Source organism: Tamandua tetradactyla, chromosome 6 (assembly GCF_023851605.1).
Source record: "Tamandua tetradactyla isolate mTamTet1 chromosome 6, mTamTet1.pri, whole genome shotgun sequence".
NCBI lineage: Eukaryota > Metazoa > Chordata > Mammalia > Pilosa > Myrmecophagidae > Tamandua > Tamandua tetradactyla.
Genome location: NC_135332.1, coordinates 61,244,398 through 61,264,126, shown reverse-complemented (window position 1 = coordinate 61,264,126; position 19,729 = coordinate 61,244,398). Strand labels below are relative to the sequence as shown.

General features: G+C 46.2%; 1 protein-coding gene across 2 annotated transcripts; it reads left to right on the top strand.

Annotated features, from left to right (window-relative positions):
• Nucleotides 1-63: 63 nt before the first annotated feature.
• TMEM256 (transmembrane protein 256) lies at nucleotides 64-4,980 on the top strand. 2 transcript variants are annotated; one of them, XM_077165795.1, is made up of 5 exons: nucleotides 64-303; nucleotides 998-1,109; nucleotides 3,681-3,715; nucleotides 4,256-4,287; nucleotides 4,576-4,656. In XM_077165795.1, the coding sequence occupies exons 1-5, from the start codon at nucleotides 107-109 to the stop codon at nucleotides 4,581-4,583; spliced, it is 384 nt and encodes a 127-aa protein (XP_077021910.1). In that variant the 5' UTR covers nucleotides 64-106; the 3' UTR covers nucleotides 4,584-4,656. The 2 variants fall into 2 exon arrangements, with proteins under 2 accessions (XP_077021910.1, XP_077021911.1); XM_077165796.1 differs by lacking the exons at nucleotides 64-303; nucleotides 998-1,109; nucleotides 3,681-3,715 and adding exons at nucleotides 3,807-3,945; nucleotides 4,760-4,980.
• Nucleotides 4,981-19,729: the final 14,749 nt, after the last annotated feature.

Sequence of the window (19,729 nt, the reverse complement as noted above, 5' to 3'; positions counted from 1 at the left end):
CAGCGGAGGGACAGGGTGTGCAAGATACAGACAGACGGACAGACAGAAAAATACAGAGGAGAGGTGGAAGAAGGGGAGGGAAATTGGACCGGGCATACAGAAAGGAATGGGGAAACAGAAGAGACAAGTGGTTAGTGACTTGGAATTCAAACCAAGTCGCCCCCCTTCTTCAACCCACAGGCCCCCTGGGACCTCCCCTTCCCAGATCCCAGCACTTCCCCTCCCCCGGAACAGGGACCCTGGTGGAAAAGTCAGCAAAAAGGGGGCATATGGTGACTGTCCAGGACAGAGCCAGAAGGGGAGGTGAGTCGGCTCCCCAGACCCAGCCTCCTTCCAGCCCCTTTATCCCTCCCAGGCAAGCTGTCCCTCAGGGACTCAGGAGTCCCATTTCCCACCTCCCTGGGAAGGAATGAGATAGACAAGGAAGAGAAAATAAAAATACCAAGTCACTAATTAGCAGGAAGTGGCGGGTTTGTTTATAAGTGTTAATTACTCCAGAGCTGTAATTTCACGGTGCTGAACCCCCACCCCAGGCCAGACTTGGGCCTTTCTTGGGACTGTACAAGCCCAGCACTTTCTCTGCCTCAGCGTCCCAGTCCCTAAGAACCCTGTGACCCAAGGCTCTCTCCATTTTTTTCCCTCAGAAGTTGGGGTGCCTTGAGGCAGGGGCTAGAGTAGGGAGGGGGGTGCTGGAGGGGCAAATCCAGGGACGGATGCGTGATCCTGCAGCCGGTTGCTGGGCGACAGGATGCTGCCCCGCAATGTTACCTCGGCAACGGGCTGCAGCTTTAACCCTGGGGGGGGGTCTGGAGGCCGAGGGGAAGGGGCTGGGTTGGCTATGGGTCCTTTCAGGGCATAAGGAACAGGACAGAGGTGTGGGTCCGCATGCTAGTTTCTCCCAATCTTAGTACAGAGGAGGAGGTATTATGTGAGGGGAGGGGGAGATTGGGGGCATGGAGAACCCTAAAAGACCTGCTTCCTATCCCCCTTTGGCCAGTCAGAGCCTAGACCAAGTGATCAGGCCTCAGAGGGGAACTTGGGGGGACCATCTGCTGAACCCACCAATTGCCCCCACACAGCCTTGGACCCAGACACCTCTTCCCTGCAAGGTATTTTGACCCACGTCGTGGGGGTAAACCTCAGCTTTCTTCTCATCCCATCCTATCCCATCCATTCACCTCCCCTTCCCCTTGCTAGCCCCCCACTGTTGTTGCCCTGGTCCCTGGGTGCTTAGAGCAGCAGAGACAGGAGAACGGAAGAGATCGGGCTAAAGGGGCAGAAACCCAGGTCATTTTAGCAAGCCCCCCCTGCCCCCCCCATCTGCCAGAGCTGTTTGCTGACGCTGGGTTTTCGGAGCCAGGCGCCAGCCCGCGGGTGGCTCTCTGCAGGTGTCAATTTATTCCAGAGATGAGGACACAGGAATCCTTACCACACACGCCCAGCCATGTCCTCCCCCTCTTCAGGTTCTCTTAAGCTCTTGCTTCTCCATCACCTGGAGGGGCTTGGAGCTGGCTCCCCCTTGCCAGGCTGGGCTAGGCTTCTACGGCCTTGCGGCCCCCTCCCCCCCCCCAGCTGCCTCTGTCATCCCCCTCTCTTAACGTACTCTGGGCCCCTGGCCTCCTCCCTACCAGCGTCTCTCCCTTCTTTCTTCCCCCCTGGAGCACACTCCCCCCCCCCCCCCATCTCCCTTCTCTTCATAGCGCTCCCTCAGAGCATCTTCCTCTGTCTCTTCCAGCTTGCTCTGGCTCTTGCCTTCAGTCTCTCGCCCCTCAGCCTTTTTTTCTTCTCTTCTACACCTCTCTCTCTCTCTCCTCCAAATCCTCTCCCCCGAATTCTCCCTCATGCCCCTTCTCTGCTTGGCTTTCCTTATCTATCTGCCTCCCCCATTTTCTCCCTTGCTCTCCCCATCTCTGTTACCACATCTTGCTGCCCTCTCCATCTCTCCAGCCCTCTGCCTCTCTCCCTCCATTCCTGCCCAGGCCTGACTCCCCCAGCCCGGGAGAGTTGAGGGACGGGGGCTCAGGCCGCAACCCACCCCCCCCTTCCTGCACTGGGGAGAATGGTTTGGCCGACAAGGGGAGAAGGAGGGGGAGGGGAGATGGGAACACACGGGGTCTGTGGGCCCATTCAAAGGATCATTCATGGACTGGAGAGAGGCAGAGACAAAGAGACCGAGACGCAGAGACACGCCGAGAGCATCCCTAGGCGAAGACACGCAGACAGAGCAGGCTGAGGGAAACCAGGCGCAGGGAGAGGGACGGGGTGAGGGAGACCCCAGCAGACCGCCACGCAGCCCCCTCCACCCGGCCCAGTTTAGCTCCTACCTGGCTCAGCCCCGCGGCCGTGGTGCTTCCATCCAGGGCTCCGAGCAGGGGGCGAACGGGCTTCGGGAGGGGGGCGGCGGCCTCTGAGCCCCCGCGGCCCCGCAGGCCCAACCCCCGCCCGCAGCGCCTCTCCCGGCGGGGTGGGGGTGATCGCCCCAGCCCCGGGGGGCGGGGCCGGGATCCAGTCGATCCCCGGGGAAAGGAGAGGTAGAGGATGGGTCAGAGGGAGCCCGGGGACAGGGAACCCCGCAGTGGGGGCAGCGGAACAAGGAGGGGCCAACGGGATAGGACTAGATCGGAGATCCACTGGCTCAGTGGGTCGGCTTCGAGGGACCAGAAAGCAGTCCAGGCAGAAGATCTTAAGGGATCGGGTGAGGGACGAGTCCACGGCAATCCCCAGGGGCCAGGGGCCAGGGGCCAGGGGCCCGGGAGCGCAGGATCCGCGGTGCAGGGGCAGGGATCCAGCCGGAATCCTTGGGGAGGGGGAGGGATCCAGTCGATCCCGAGGACGGGCGGGAGGGGGAAGACCGGGCAGTCTGAGGAGGGCGGGAGTCGAATCCCAGCCCCGGGGTAGGGGTCTGTGCGGCTTCTAGGAGCGAAAGAGAGGGGGTGTGGGGAGGCTTCGGAGGACGCTCAGCAGCCGGGAGGCCCGGACTCCTGGCTCCGCGCGCCAGGGCCCGCCCGCCCCGCGTCCATCCCAGCCCGAGAGTGATGATCCGCCGGCTGAGCAGCCGCAGCAGCCCCGCGCGTCACCGCGCGGCCGCCTCCCCCGCCCCCTGCCGAGAGAACGGCGCACACCCCTCGCTCGCACCGCCTGCCAGCCCTCCGGAGCATGGGGGGGTTGAAAACGGGGGAAGAGGGCGGGGGTGGACGGACGGACGGACGGACGAGGCGGACCGGGGCGAGGTGTAGACATCCCTCCCCTCCCAGATCTCCCACCCTCTGGGCTCTCACCTCCGGGGGCGGAGAGGGGCGGGGAGGAGTGGGGGATGAAATCTACTGGGCGGGGCATCATGTGCAGCAGGCGGAGCCTTCGGGCTCGGAGGAGGAGTTATCTGGACACTGGGCGGGGTTTCGTGGCGATGGGTGTGACTTGGGTTTCCGTGGGGCCGCCTTTCTTGGGGAGAGGGCCTAGTTTGAGACCGAACAGGAGGAGCCTGTGGAGAAAGGGGCGGATCTTTGCGTGAGGACCGGGATCTTTGGAAATTGGCTGGAGGTGGGGGTAGAGGAGGTAGAAGAGATCAACTTGGAAAGTGGGCCAATCCGTGACGTAAATCCTTTAGCCCCGCCCTCAACCTGTTCTCCCACTGCCCCGCTACTCCGCTCCTAATTGGTTCTGGTTTCTCCGCCCGCCAGACATCTTCGCCATTCAGCAGCAGGTTTACAAAGGCGTAAGTACCCAAGTGAGAACCTGGACGTTGAAATAAACACGGCCGGGATTGGGCATCTGGGTACCTATTTGCATGGGCGATCTGGATTGGCTGGTTTCTTGGGTGGCCTGGGTGGTGTTCGCCTCGCGCGTGACAATCGAGAGCCATGGCCGGGTTGGGGGCTGCTTTCCGGCGTCTGGGCGCCTTGTCGGGAGCCGGGGCCTTGGGCTTGGCTTCCTACGGGGCTCACGGTCAGGGGGCTGGGGCCGAAGCTGGGAGTGTGCCTGGGGCTATCTCTGGGGTCAGGTGGTGGGACGGAGCCTACCGGAAGTGCCAGGTCTCCCATGGGTCAGACAGCCCGCGGAGCCTTAAACCTTCTGAAGTCGTACAGCCTGGTCCAGTTGGTTCCCAGAACTGCCCGGTGCTTTGTTTCTGCCAATCAGAAGCCTTCTGGGGGCGCCCCTTCTCGCCAATGCCACCGGGGTCCCCCGGGAGAAGAGGCAGTCGGGGCTGGCGCTAGGACTGGGTGTGCCAGCTAACCTCTGCTTCTGCTTTCCACAGGCGCCCAGTTCCCGGATACCTACGGAAAAGAGGTGAAGTGATTGCGCTGCACAACCGTCTTCCCTAACCCCCGACTCCCGGGTCTACAAGGGCATAAAGTTTGGGGTCCCTGATAATGGGGGGGGGGGGGGTGAGGGGCGGAGTCTGGGTCCCTGGAGCAGCAAGGACTGCAGGCGTGAGGCGTGGGAGCCTGAGGGAGGGGCAAGCTGGGAAAGCAAGGGTGGGACTTGATGGACACAAACTTTTATCCCATTTGTCCAGACTGGATCTCAAGCTCTTGCGCTTCTTAGAACATCACCCCATCTCTCCTTTTCTTACAGCTCTTTGACAAGGCCAACAAACACCACTTCTTCCACAGCCTGGCCCTACTAGGGGTGCCCCACTGCAGAAAGCCCCTCTGGGTAACCTCCTGCCGGGCAACCTTAACCAACCCCAAGCCCCACCCTCTCCCTCCCAGCCTGCCCTGTTCTTACAAACCCGTGTTCTGCCCTGTGTCTCCTTCAGGCCGGATTGTTGCTCGCCTCTGGAACCACCCTATTCTGCACCAGCTTTTACTACCAGGCCCTGAGTGGAGATCCCAGTATCCAGCCTTTGGCCCCTGTGGGAGGGAGCCTACTGCTCTTGGGCTGGCTTGCTTTGGCTCTTTGAGCTCCCATGTATATTGAATTTCTGGGTAATTTTTTTAAAGAAAGCAAGGAGGGGATTAAAAGAGAAGGGCAAATAAAGACCTTTGCAGTCTTTGTTCATCTAACAGTGTGGAGGAGGAAGGCTAGGGATTGTCAACCTATAAACTCTCGCCTTTCCCAAAACAATCAGCGAGCCTTGAGTCTGGAGATTCTGTTCATTTCAAGTTACTTGTGAGGTTCGTAAACTGGTGGGCATGAGCATCATAAGGAATGCAGAAACTCCCTGAAACTGTCTTTGGGGCCTGGGAATCTGCATCTTAATAGATCACCTTGTGGTTCTGATGCCCAGGAATTTGAAGATTACTGTAGGGTAGTGGTTTTCAGCTCTGTCATTCCACAAATGTTTTGAGTACCCACTTACTCCATGCCAAGCGCTATGCCAATATGGAACTATTCCTGGCTGTCCTGGACCTGATGGTCTGATGACATTCATCAAATAGCTCAAATGTAAAATTACAGTTGTGCTAGATGCCAAAGCTACTAGCTTTTTTAAAAATAGGGATTTTCATTTCCCTCTTCTGGAGATTCTACTTTTCCTGGGCTACACCCCAAGAATCTTTTAGTTTAGAAAGCTGCCCTGGTGATTCTAATATGCAGCCAGGAATAAAAACCTCTGTTGTAGATGATGAGGAATCTTAGAAAGTCTTTGAAGTGGGGCCAGCGTTTGACATGTCTTGGAAAGATTCTCCACCTTTCTCTGTCTCTATAGGTTGATTTAGTTAAGAGTGAGACTGAAGGCGGGGAAACTGGCTAAAGTTGAAGACAAGGCTCCTTTGTGCGTTCTTTATCTCGGTACTCATAGGATTAGACCAGGTTAAAAAGGAGAAGAGAGGCCACAGGGAAATGGAAGAGTAGTGCTGCAGGAGACATTCTACCAGGTCGAGAGCAAGGCTTGATGTTTGATGATGGAGGAATTAAAGATGACTTCAGTCAACTGAATAGTTAGGGAAGAATAAGTGCTAGGTACATAGCAAACAAAATAAATGAAAAAACCAAACAAAAAAAACGAGGTAGTTATAAACTCCAGGGAAAATGGTAAGCTGTACAAGAAAGGAAATGTAATCACAGTACATTTCTTGGCTCAACAGTGAACAGTATCTGCATCACCGTAATGTAAACACTGAATAAGGATTTCACCAAAAACTGATATGTTGGAAAACAGTGCAGAGAGAAACTGCATGAGGGGTGTATTTTCTAAATCCTTGTTTGACATAATAGGAAGCAGGAAAAGTCTAAAAGTCATTAATTAGGAAATACTATGCACTAATAATGTATGTGATAGCAGATGAAATGGCTAAGGGAACAAAGTGAAAACAAGTGGGGAGAGTGGCGAAGGGCACTGATGTCTTACAGTAAAGCCTATTTCATTTTTAAAATACGTGCTTTGTGATACCATAATTAGACTAAATGCTATTTTTTTAATTCCCTAAAAAAAAGTCCATTGTTGCAAGACGAATAGGTGATAATGGCAGAAATAGAAGAGACAAAGGAAAAAATTATAGAGGAAAAAATAGATATTTGGTTTTTCAGTCAAATTCAACAAATATGTGGTGGTCAAAGTATCTACCTTCACATACCTTTGGTTCTAAAAGTAAGAGAGAAGGTAGGGAGATGGGAGCAGGAAGGATACAAGGCCTATTAAGGCAAGGCATGACAGAAGGAGTGCTGTTGGTTACAAAATACTTTCGGCTTCAAGGCAAGACAGAATATCCTATATTGGGGGTCAGAAAGTGCTTCATAGTAGTACAGATGATCCCTATAGGAGTTCTGTTCTGTGGATGAAGCACAGTGAACAAAGAGACAGGTTGGGAAAGCAGGATTTGGGGCTGGAGTGTGGGCTAAGTTCCTGTGTCAGGCAAGAAAGGAGGGAAAGAGTGGAAAGACAGACTGGATTCGTGCCCACAGCATATAGAGAACTAGAAGACGTTTGGGGGGAAGTGTAGTCAGTGCTCATTAAGTATAATGTATCAGACGTACATTGCAAGGAAATTCAGCCATGGACAAGACACACTGTCCTATCCCTTATGGGGTTTCCCACTTACTAATAGAAACAGAACTGAAATAACTAAACACACACACACATAAATATAATTGCAAGGTGTGGTGTGTTGAAGAAAAAGAACGTGGAGGCGGTGGAACAAGAACACGGAACGTTGGAGGGTGTAGCCGTTTAAACAGCATGCTCAGCTTAAATCTGAATGACTAGGAGCTAACCATGCACAAAGTAGAAGGAAAGTGTATTCTAGGCAGAAAGCATAGCAGAAAAACAGCTGAAAAGGAGCAGCTCGAAGTCCTTGAGGCAGGAGGAAATCTGGTGAGTTGGATAAAGAGCAAATCCAGTGTGGCTGAACCCACAGCAAGCATCATTCTCAATGGTGAATTTCCTCCTAAGGTCAGCAACAAGGCAAGGATGGCTACTATTACCACTGTTATTCAACATTGTATTGGGAGTTCTAGCCAGAGCATTTAGGCAAGAGAAAGAAATAAGTCATTAGGCAAGAGAAAGAAATAGCGAAGCAAAACCTTCGCTATTTGCAGATTACATGACCCTATATACAGAAAATGGTGAAAACCCACAACAAAAATACTAAAGCTAATAAATGAATTAAGCAACATGGCAGGATACAATGTCAACACCCCAAAATCAGTAGTGTTCAGTTACACTAGCAATGAACAAGCTGAAAGAGAAATCAAGGGAAAAAGATCCATTTACAATAGCAACTAAAATAATTAAATATCTAGGAATAAATATGACCAAGGATGTAAAGGACTGTACACAGAAAACTATAAACTATTGCTAAAAGAAGTCAAAGAAGACCTAAATAAGTAGGAAAACATTGTGTACATGGATTGGAAGACTAAATATTAATATATCAAATATACCCTAAGTAATTACAGATTCAGTAAAATCCCAATCAAAATTCCAAATGCCTTCTTTGAACAAATGGAAAAGGCAGTCATCCAATGTATATGGAAGGGTGAGGGACCCTGAATAGCCAAAGCCATCTTGAAAAAGAAGAATGAAGTCGGAGGACTCACACTTCCCCAATCTCAAAAGTTATTACAAAACCACAGTAATTAAAACAGCATGGTACTGGCACAAAGACAGACATATAGACCAATGGAATCAAATTGAAAGTTCAGAAATCAGCCCCAACATTTATGCCAATTTGCTTTTTTTTTTAAACATTTTTATTGAAAAATAGAACATATATACAAAGCGAAGAGAGAAAAAAGCAGTAATTTTCAAAGCACACTTCAACATGTAGTTACAGAACAGATCCCAGGGTTTGTCATGGGCTACTATTCCACCATCTCAGATTTTTCCTTCTAGCTGCTCCTGAACTTTGGAAGCTAGAAGAAATATTAATATAGTTATTCCGCAGTCATACTCATTTGTTAAGTCCTATTTTCTCTGTTACACCTCCTCCTTCTTCTTTGAGAGAGATTGTCTTTAGGCAATGCCTATTCTGAGTTTTTCATGTTGAAAAGAGGTGTTGACACTGAAGGATAAGGGGATGTAATTGTTAATCTTGGAGATGCTGGTCCCTCTGGGTTTCAGGATTTATGTGATGTAGGAACCCTATGGGAATTGTAGGATCCAAGAAAGCAAACTTAGTGCATGAAACCTTTATAGAGTCTCAGTTCCAGCCCTAGGTCTTCTCAAGAGTCAAGAGGAGTGGTATTGGTTGGGGTTTAGCAAACCAGGGCAAGCAGCACTATCTAACTGAAGCTTGCATAAGAATTACCTGCAGCTTGCATAGCCTCTTGACTACACTAGGTCTGTCCTAGCCACTGATGCCTTATTTTATTACATCTCTTTCTCCACCCCACCCCACCCGTTGGTCCAGAAGGCATTGTTGATCCCACAGTATAGCCAATTTATTTATTTATTTATTTTTATTGATACAACAACGTATGAACACATACATTCTTAACATACAAACATTCCATACATAGTATACAATCAATGGCTCATGGTATCATCACATAGTTTTATATTCATCACCATGATCATTTTTCAGAACATTTGCATCACTCCAGAAAAAGAAATTTGTTCCCCCTATTATTTATTTATTTTTAATCCATATGTTTTACTCATCTGTCCATACTACTAGCCAATTTATTTTTGACAAGGGGGTCAGGTCCACTCAATGGGAAAAGAATAGATTCTTTAGCAAATGGTGCTGGGAAAATTGGATGTCCATATGCAAAAGAATGAAGGTGGATCCCTATCTCATACCATATATATAAAAAATCAACTCAAAATGGATCAAAGACCTAAATATAGGAACCCGAACTATAAAACTCCTAAAAGAAACATAGGGAGGCATCTTCAGGACCTTGTTAGGTAATGGTTTCTTAAACTTTACACCCAAAGCACAGCAGAAAAAGAAAAAAATAGAGAAATGGGACTTCATCAAAATAAAAAAATGTTGTGCATTAAAGAACTTTACTGTGAAAGTAAAACAACAAACTACATACAATAGGAAAGAATATCTGGAAACTGCATATCCAATAAGAGTTTAGTATCCAAAATATGTAAAGACATCTTACAACTCAACAACAAAAAGACAACCCAATTAAAAAATGGGCAGAAGACTTGAGTAGACATTGCTCCAAAGAAGATATGTAAAATGCCAAAAGCACGTGAAAAGATGCTCATCATTAGGCATTAGAGAAATGCAAGTCAAAACCACAATGAGATGTCATTGTGTGGCACCCACTACAATGGCTACTATTAAAAACATGGAAAATTACAGGTATTGGAGAAATATGGAGAAACAGGAACACTCATTCATTGTTGATAGGAATGTAAAATGGTGCAGCCTCTGTGGAAGACAGTTTGGCAGTTCCTCAGAAAGTTAAGTATCGAATTGCCATATGACTCAGCGATCCCACTTCGAGGCCTGTACTCAAAAGAATTGAAAGCAGAGTGTGATGGTCAATTTCATGTGTCAACTTGGCTGTATGGTGGTGCCCGGTTGTCTGGTTGGGCAAGTGCTGGCCTGTCTGTTATGGTCAGCACATTTCTTGGGCTTAAATCATGACCATGTTGGCTGCATCCACAGCTGATTGCATATGCAATCATCTAAGGAGAGTGTCTTCTGCAGTGAGTGATACTTACTCTCATCACTGAGAGGCTTTTAAGGAGGGTTCGTAAGAGACAATCACTCTTCATGCTTCAGCCAGCCAGCCTTTCCTGAGATTTTGTTGATGCCTTTCCTTGGAGCTGCCAGCTCGCGGCCTGCCCTACAGATTTTGGACTCTTACATCCCCACGGTTGTATGAGACACTTTAATAAATTTTATATTTACAGATATCTCCTGCTGATTCTGTTTCTGTAGAGAACCCTAGCTAATACACAAGGTTTGCACACCAGTGTTCATAGCGGCACTATTCACATTTACCAAAAGGCGGAATCAACTTAAGTGTCCATCAACAGATGAACAAATAAAATTTATGTACACACAATGGATGTTATTCAGCCATAAAAAAAGAATGAAATTCTAATACGTGAGACAACATGGATAAGCCTTGAAGATATGTTGAGTGAAATAAGCCAGATCCAAAAGGACAAATATTGTATGATCTCACTAATAAGAAATAGTTAGAATAAGCAAATTGATAGAAATAGAAACTAGAATGTGGATTAACTGGAGCTGGGGTGGGGTAGGGGATAGGGAATTAATGCTTAAATGTACAGAGTTTCAATTTGGAATGATGGAGAAGTTTTAGTAATAGAAGGTAGCGATGGTAGCCCAACATTACAGCACTGAATTATACATTTGAATGCAGTTAAAAGGGAAAATTTTAGATTATATATATATGTTATTAGGATAATTTTTTTTAATCTATAGGATTGTACAACACAAATAGTGAACCCTAAGGAAAACCATGGACTAAAGTTAGTAGTACAAGTATAAAAATATTTTTTCATCAATTGCAACAAATGCACCACACTAATGCAAGGTGTTAGTGGTAGGGTGGTGTATGGGAGCTCTATTTTATGCATGATTTTTCTGTAAACCTATAATTTCTCTAATAAAAATAAATAAATAAATATTAGATGAAAACTTCCCCCAATTTATCAAAAGACATGACGATATTCTATGACAATTGTCAACAAACTCCAAACAGGATAAACCCAAATAGACCCACAAGGTGCCATGTTATGATCAACCTGTCAAATGCAATAGATAGAGAATTCTGAAAGAATTCAAGAGAAGCAACAAGTCACAAACAAGAGGGCCTCAATAAGATTAAGTGTGATTTCTCATCAGAAACATGGAGGCAAGAAGTCAGTGGGAAGATATATTTAAAGTGCTGAAAGCAAAAAATTGCCAACCAAGATTTCTGTATCTGGCAAAACTGTCTTTCAGAAATGAAGGAAGAATTAAGTCGTTCCCAGATAAGCAGGAGCTAAGAGACTTTGTCATCCCTAGTCTAACATTACAAGAGATGCTAAACAAGTTCTTCAGGTTGAAAGGAAAAGACACTAGATAATTGACTGAAGTCATAGGAAGAAATAAAAATATCCAGTAAAGATATGCCATGAGTAAATATAAATAGCAGTACTGTTTTCTTTTTGGTTTTTAACTGCACTTTTTACTTCCTACAGGGTCTAAAAGGCGAATGCATAAAATGTCATGATAAATCAATTGTTTTGCAGTCAATGTATAAATATGTAATTTGTGAGAAGGACCACATAAAGTTGGTGGGATAGAGTTTTACAGGAACACAGTTTATATTTGCTATTGAAGTTATCAACACAAATGAGATGGTTATGGATTTAGGATGTTAAATGTAAATCTTACAGTAACCACACACACACAAAATCAGAGACCATGCAAACTCATAGAGATAGAGAATAGAGCACAGGTTACCAGGGATGGGGACCCAGGGCAATGCAAAATGAATGTAGGGTTTCTATTTGGGGTGAAGGGAAAGCTATGGTAATGGATAGTGGTGAGGGTATTGCAACGTTGTGAATATGATCAATTCCACTGAATGGTATGCTTGAGATGGGCTGGCATGGGAAGCTTTATGTTACATATTTATTTCCACAGTTAAAAAAGAAAGAAAATAGGGGGTGCAATGATAGTTCAGTGGTAGTATTCTTGCCTGCCATGCCGGAGACCCAGGTTCGATTCCAGGCCGTGCACTTCCAAAAAAATTTTTTTTTCTTCTCAACAAATGGTGCTGCAATAACGGGTTAGTCACATGGAAAAAGAATTAAATGTGACCTCCACCATGTAGCATACAAAAAGAAAGAAAGAGAAACTAAACAGATAATCTCAATTAAATGCAATACATGATACTAGATGGGATCTGAAAATGGAAAAGAAAAGGCTCAAATGGACATTATTGGGACATAAGTAAAAAATGACATATAGAACGTAAGCTTTATATCAATATTAAATTTCTTAAACTCGATGGCTGCACTTAGGGTGAATATTACTGTTTTTAGGAAATCTACATGGAGATTTTATGTGTTCAAGGAGTTTGCAACTCACTCTCAAATGTTCGGTAGATAGATGATAGAGCAATATGACAAAGGGGCAAGATGTTAAAATTGGTGGCTCTGGATATCTGGGGAATGGAGGTATGTTGGATTTCTCTGTATTTGAGTTTGTATTATTTTCGCAACTATCCTATAAACTTGAATTATTCAAAATAAAAGTAAAAAAAAAATAATCTTGAAGGTATCACGTTGGTTGAAACAAGCCAGACACAGAAGAACAAATATCACATGATTTCTCTTATATGAAATACTTAGAATAAACAAATGCATAGCTACAGAAAGCAGAATAATGATTACCAGGAGCTGGAGGTGGAGGGATGAGGAGTTATTGCTTAATAGGTACACATTTCTGTTTGGGATGATGAAAACGTTCTGGAAATAGAAAGTGGTAAAAGTTACACAACATGGTCAGTGTACTTAATGCCACAGAATTGTACAGTTAAAAATGGTTAAAACGACTTTTTTATGTTATGAATATTTTGCCACAATTTAAAAAATGGAAAAAGGAAAAAATACAACAGTGTGGTTGTCACGTGACGAGGCACAGTCCTTGCAGGCAGTAGTAAGGTATTTGTACTTTACTTAGGTGCAACTGGAAATCTTTGACAGGCTTTATAGTGAGGGAGTGGTATAAATCTGCTTCATATTTTTAAAAGATATGGAGAAGCAGTTAGAGGAAGCCAAGGATGACAATAGGTGAGATGATAATGGTGGCATGGCCTGGGGTGACAGAGGTGGTGAAAAGGGCCCAATTCTGAATATATTTTGAAGATACCATTGACAAGACTTGCTGATAGATTGGATATAGGGGATAAGAGATAGGGGCATTTCTGGCTTAAGCACCTGGAAGGGTAGAGGTGCTATTACTCCATTGAGAAAAAATGAAGCAGGGACAGATTAGGAAGATAGGTAGATCAGGAGGTCAGCTTTGGACACGTGGCTTCTGAGATGCCCAAGAGATGCTATGTGGAGGCAGATGGTTGGGGAGCTCAAGGAGGCGTCTGAGCTCTGGAGAGAGATTTGGATTCAAGTTGACCCTTCTTAGAAACAATAACAAGGTCAGTGATTGACAGGGCATCAGGGAATTTGGTAGTGTGAGGAGGGGAATGATAAGTAGATGGCGCTCAGGGGGGTTTTAGGGCACTAAAACTGTTCTGCATGATACTCTAGTGGTAGATACATGACCTTATGCATTTGTCAAAGTCTATAAAACTATATAAAACAAAGAGTGAACTATGGACTTTAGTTAATAATAACGTATCAATATGGGTTCATCAATTATCACAAATGTACCACACTATCGCCTGATGTTAATAATAGGGGAAACTGAGGCAGGAAGGAGAAGGGGGTAGAAGGAAACGCTGTACTTTCTGCAGAGTTTTTTTTCTATAAATCTAAAACTGCTCTAAACATGAAGTCCGTTATAAGAAGGAGAAACAAGTTTACTCTGGTCAGGCCTCCACCACATTCTTCCCTACAAATGCCTGCGCAAGCACCCATGACTCCCTGTGACCTCCTGGTTGCCAGACCCAGTGAATGTTCTCAAGCTCCTCTTCCTGTCCTTGGCGACACTGGACACAGTTGGCCCCACCGCTTTCCAAACACTTCCTATTGCTCCTATAACCGCTCTCCGGGTTTTCCCTATCTCTGTAGCTGCTCCTTTTTTAGCCTAGTTGCCCAGTTTCTCTTTCTCTCCACCCAGTTTAAACCAGTGTTTTCAAAAGTCTAATAAAAAAAAAAATGAGAGCGCTTTATGCATATTTTAATTTCATTTCTTTAAATTTCCATTTTTGCAGATGTTTTATAAAGTACATATCTATATAGTATATTGGTGATGCATTCTTAATCTTTTTAAAGGGTACATCCAAAAAGGGTACAGCTCCTATTACATACATAAAGAGAAAACTACAAATGTTGGAGAGGAGGTTGAGAAATTGGAACATTTATTTACTGTTAGTGGAAATGTAAAATGGTGCAGCCACTGTGGAAGACAATTTGATGATTCATCAGAAAACTAAATATTGAGTTGCCCTATGACCCGGCAATACCAATACTCGGTATATACCCAGGAGAGCTGAAAGCAGTGACACAGACATTTGCACGCGGATGTTCATAGCGGCACTGCTCACAATTGACAAAAGATGGAAACAATCCAAATGCTCATCAACAGACAAGTGGACAAAATATGGTATGTGTGCATGTATATATATATATATGATGGAATATTATGCAGCAGTAAGATGAAATGATGTCCCAAAGCATATGACGATGTGGATGAACTATGAGTACATAATGCTGAGTGAAATAAGTCAAACACAAAAGGATAGATACAGCATGATTCCACTATTATTACTCTGGTAAAGACCAATGAAAATTGTCTAAGATTGAGAGTGCTGCTAATTGTACAGCCAAGTGAGGATTCTGTAGGATATGGTTTATTTATTTTGGACATTATCCATAATGCCCAGCAGATGGAGGAAGCCGAAGGGTACAGTGACTGAGAAGCAGAATGGCGAACTGTGATACATTTATAAGATGGAATATGATGTGGCTATAAAAAGGAAGGATGTGGAGAGCCATCCTTCAGGTTCATGAACTGAATGAACCTTGGAGACAGTGTATTGTGCAAAATAAGCCAGAAACATGTCGGGCATGGCTCCAAGGGATGAGTCTAGTCTGGCCACCATGGGATCTACAGCACCTCCCGGAGCAAGGGGAGGAAAGGAGGGGTAATAAAATAGGGCATCGGTGGCCAGGAGAGATCCAGTGGCATCAAGAGACTATTCTGGAGGCAATTCTTATGCAAGCTTCAGTTAGATAGTGCTGATTGCGATGGTTTGCTAAACCCGAACCAGTAACACTCCTGTTGACCCTTGAGAACACCTAGGACCGGAACTGAGATTCTCTCAAGATTTCATGCACTAAGTTTGCTTTCCTGGCTCCTATAATTCCCACAGAAAATTATGGGATAATTTCAATGTCAGATAAATTCTGAAACCCAGAGGGACCAGCATGTCCAAGATTGTCAATTAATTACATCCCCCTATCCTTTAGTGCTGACACCCTTTCTCAAATGAAAAGGTCACAATGGGCATTGCTCAAAGATCCCCTATAGATTAGGGGAAGGATGAAAGGAGAAGGAGGAGATGTAACAAAGAGAATAGGATTTGGCAAATGAGTATGACTGCTGAATATATTAATATTCCTCAAGTGTTCAAGAGCAGGTAGAAGGAAAAATCTGAGCTGGAATGGTAGCCCATGGCAAACTCTGGCATCTGTTCTGTCATTACTTATTGAAGTGTGCTTTGAAAATTATTGCTGTTTTTCTCCTTTGCTTTGTATATATGGTATATTTTACAATAAAAAGCATTTTTAAAAAAAGGTGTACAGACCACTTCTGCAAATGCTGGGATTTTTAGGTAGTCTCATTCAGCCCCATATTTTCCATTACAATGTACATGTTTTAAATCTGGAATTTTTCCCTCTCGTGCTTGTACCTACTGAGCTCCAGACTCCAGACCCTCTGCAGTGTAGTACAGCATTCTGTGGAGGCCTGAAGGAGTCAGGTTATGGGTGGAGGGTAGGAGGGCACCTTCTGGGCCCAAACAAGGGCTTTTGAGGCAGCCCTGAAGCGAGAGAGCTCAGTGAATCAGGGACCTGAAGGAGTTCCCAGGGGCTGACTTGAAGATCATGAGAGAACAGAAATGAGAGATGAGAATTGCAGGACCAAACGGTGGAGGGCCTTGTGCTGAGAAGTTGGGCTCTCTTCTGAAGGCCATGGGAAGCCACAGAAGCATTTATATCCAGGGAGATGGCATGATTTGAAGAACATTAGTGGAAGATCACAGTATTTCTTCATTTTACAAATGAGTAAACTGAGGCCTCAGAGGGGTTCAGCATGGCCCACAGAGAGTGACACAGTCAAGACTGGAACCCCAGGCTCCTCCCTTCCACTCCAATGCTCTTGCAGCATTTCCATCCTTCTTCTCAGGCAGTTTCTGGGGTGCAGAGGGAACCTCCCAGACCCCAGGCACCTGGAAAGGCCACCCTCTGTGTAACGGGAACCCTCTGACCCTAGCTTTGGTCCTGTCTGTGGACCAGGCTCTCAAGAGGTGGAGTGAATTCCAATTCACGTCCTGGAGCTGACCAAGAAAAAATTTTGGACCACTAGATGGCAGTGGCACACAAGCTATTTACTGGGAGCTGCTGCTTTGACAGGTTTGCTGGTGCCGGGAGGACCCCCCCCACCCCCACCCCACTCCCCAGCAGGAAGACTTCCAGAGATCAGCAGCACTGGGAAGCCACCAGAGGAGAAGCAAAGCAAGGGAAAACTCCCAAACTCCTTGGGGAGAGGAGAAAGGAAGACAAGAAGGGGGCTTAAGTGTCCAGGTGTTGCAGAGCCAGCACAGCTTTCGGAAGGGAGCAGAGGGCCCAGAGTATCCTGGCCAGAGAGTGTGGGTCCCCAAGAAATATGGGGCCTAATGCTTGCAGATTCCTGTCTAATCAACTGGGAATAAACACTAGGCAAAGCTTGGCAAAGAAGTTTCCTGGGATACGCAAAGCCAGTTAACTCCAAATGGCTAAAAGTTGCTTACTTAAGCTATTTTTAAAACCAATGGATGGGTAAGAATTTGGGTGTCGGTGGGTTTTTCTAACAGAACCCAGGTTGCTGTGAAGAGGTAAACAACACACAGGGCCACTCCACAGAGGCTATCCTTGCCTCATTTATAGACCAGGAACCAAGGGAAATGAGGCCTGTTTGGTAACTGGTCCCTACTATTACAGCACCACAAGGTCAGGGAAAGTGAGGCTCAGAGAGAAGTAACTTGTTCTATATTACACAGCCAGGACCTGAGTAAGCTGTAATTCTAACTCTCCTCCATTCAACCCCCAAAAGCTAAGTATTTTTCCTTCTTCAACAGTGTCAAGAAACTCAGATTCCCACAATGAAGACAGTTTAGAATGATAATTAAATAAAATGTGTTCAGTGTTACAAGTAGATGCTGTTTTGCCTTTGTTTGGGCTTGTTTTGCCTTTGGGATTGGGAAGCCTTCAGTTTTTTTCTGGGTTTTAAGCACCAGCAAAGAAGGAGAAAACCATACTGGTAACACCACCAATCAAGAGTAGTAACAGGAGTGCCTGGAGCTCAGGATTGGGTGGGCGGGCAGGAAACAGCCAAGCAGAGAAAGCGTGGGGCACATACTGTGCCAGATGGACTGGTGGGCCAGTTTAGTAGCCTCCAGGGTCTTTTACACCAGGCACTTATAGGCTCTGCTTAGACTGTTAAGAAAATCATCCAAGGAGGTCTGGCTGGGAAGCTGCTGCTTTAAAAATGAGGGCCTGGATTTGAGCAGGGGCCACATAGGTAAGGAGAAGGGAAAGGATACAAAGGACAGCTCAGAGAGGGAAAAGATGGTAGATCTGCAGAATGAACAGGAGGATCAGACAACGGTGACACCAACTGCTTGGTGTGTCACCCACTGGAAGAGGCAGAAGGAAGAGAGTTGTGTTGGACATGCCCAAACTCACCCCTGATCTATCCCCACCCCTCGCAGCCTTCCCCATCTCAGTGGCAGCTCCATCCTTCAAGCTGCTCAGGCGAAAAGTCCAAGTCTAACTTTGACTTCTCTTTTCCTCTCTCACATGCCACTTGCAAGCCATCATCAAACACATATTCAGAATCAGACCATTTTTTACCACCTGTGTGGCTGCCACCCTGCTCTATGTCACCATCACATCTTTCCTAGAATTTGACATTTATTTCTGCCTTTGCCTATTTTACAGGCTACTCTTGATCAAAGAATCCTGAGAGAGAGAACCTGCTTCTACAGTAGTAGTCCTCAACCTTGACTGCCCATTAAAATTTGCTGGTAAATTCTCAAAAATAGTGTAATTTAATTGGTATGGAGTGGGGCTTAGGCTAAGTACGTACAAGGTATTTTTTTAAGACAGGGTTGAGAAACATTGTTCCAATAATAATTCAGATCATGTCACTCTGCCCAAACCTGCCAACACTTTTCATCTCACTTGAAGCATAATTCATTAGTCATCAAGGCCACTGATGATCTGGCCTCCTGTTACCTCTCTGACCTCCCTCTTGTTCCCTCCATTCCCGCCACAGTGGCTTCCTTTATTCACTAAACAGTTAAGACTCACTTCCCCCTCGCCCTTGATAGGGCCTCTGCCTAAAACACTCTTCTCACAGAAGTCTGCCCGACTCAATCCCTCCCCTCCTGAAAGTTTTGGCTCATCTGTCATCTCAGTGATGCCTTCCTAGTCCATCCTATTTAAACCCCTGCCCACCACTTCCTGTCCTCCTTGTTCTGCTGTTTTTCTTCGTAGCATTTCTCACTGTCTGACTCCCAGTGTATTATATTTACTTATCATCTGTCTCTTCTCCACTAGAAAGTAAGCCCTGGGAGGTCAGGAATTGTTGTCCATTTTGTTTACTGCTATATATTTCTATCATCTCAAATGCTGTCTGGCATGTAAGAGGTGCTCAATAAACTTGGTTGAGTAATTGAATTTCTGTATATTTATGTGTTGTGACAGAGCGTGGCACATGGTTTGGGCCACAGGGAGTTAGAGGCATTAAGGAATACCAGGGGAAAGGGCAGGCATTTGGCCTGGAGCCAAGGATGACTGAAGTGTGGAAGGGGTGAAAAGAAGCCCTGGAAGAAAAGGGCCAGGACCAGACCAGAGGAACATGTTCATGTTGGTGGCAGGCACCTAGACTCATCCTGTACTCCTCCTCACCTCCACTTCTCACCCACCAACTAAGAATATCTCTAAAAGCTACCACTCTTAGTCTCCATTGCCCCAGCGATTGCCAACCCTCCCCAGACCAATGCCAAGAACCCAGCCAGGGAACACGGCTCTTCACGCTAGAGTTTGAAAGGTCTTCCTAAAACACAAATTTGACCTTCTTCCTCAGTCTTTTTTTTTTTTATTTTTCTTCCTCAGTCTTAAAAGCCTGCTGCCTTGGGGATCAAGTCCCCAGCCTCTGCAGCTCTCCCTCTCTAAACTCATCTCCTGTCACTCAGTCTGTGGGCCACCAAGGCACACGACTTCCTCACCCCTGCGAGGGAGCCGACTCAGGACCCCCGTGAAGTGACTCCTTTCAGGGGAAGCCTTCTCACAGCACTTCCTCGGCCAGCCCTGAGCCTCACCTCACGCACACACGATTGGCACTGTTTTGGCGGCCTGCCACCCACGTGGCTAGGGGTGCCTGAAGGAAGTAACTTGCAAGTGTCTGCGTGGGTC

Bases quoted from the DNA above. Each gene is read 5' to 3' on its own strand.
- TMEM256 (XM_077165795.1), top strand. From the start codon at position 107: ATGGGGAAACAGAAGAGACAAGTGGTTAGTGACTTGGAATTCAAACCA. The intron at 304-997 runs GTGAGTCGGCTC...CCCTTTGGCCAG, and splicing joins GGACAGAGCCAGAAGGGGAG to TCAGAGCCTAGACCAAGTGA. The intron at 3,716-4,255 runs GTAAGTACCCAA...TGCTTTCCACAG, and splicing joins AGCAGCAGGTTTACAAAGGC to GCGCCCAGTTCCCGGATACC.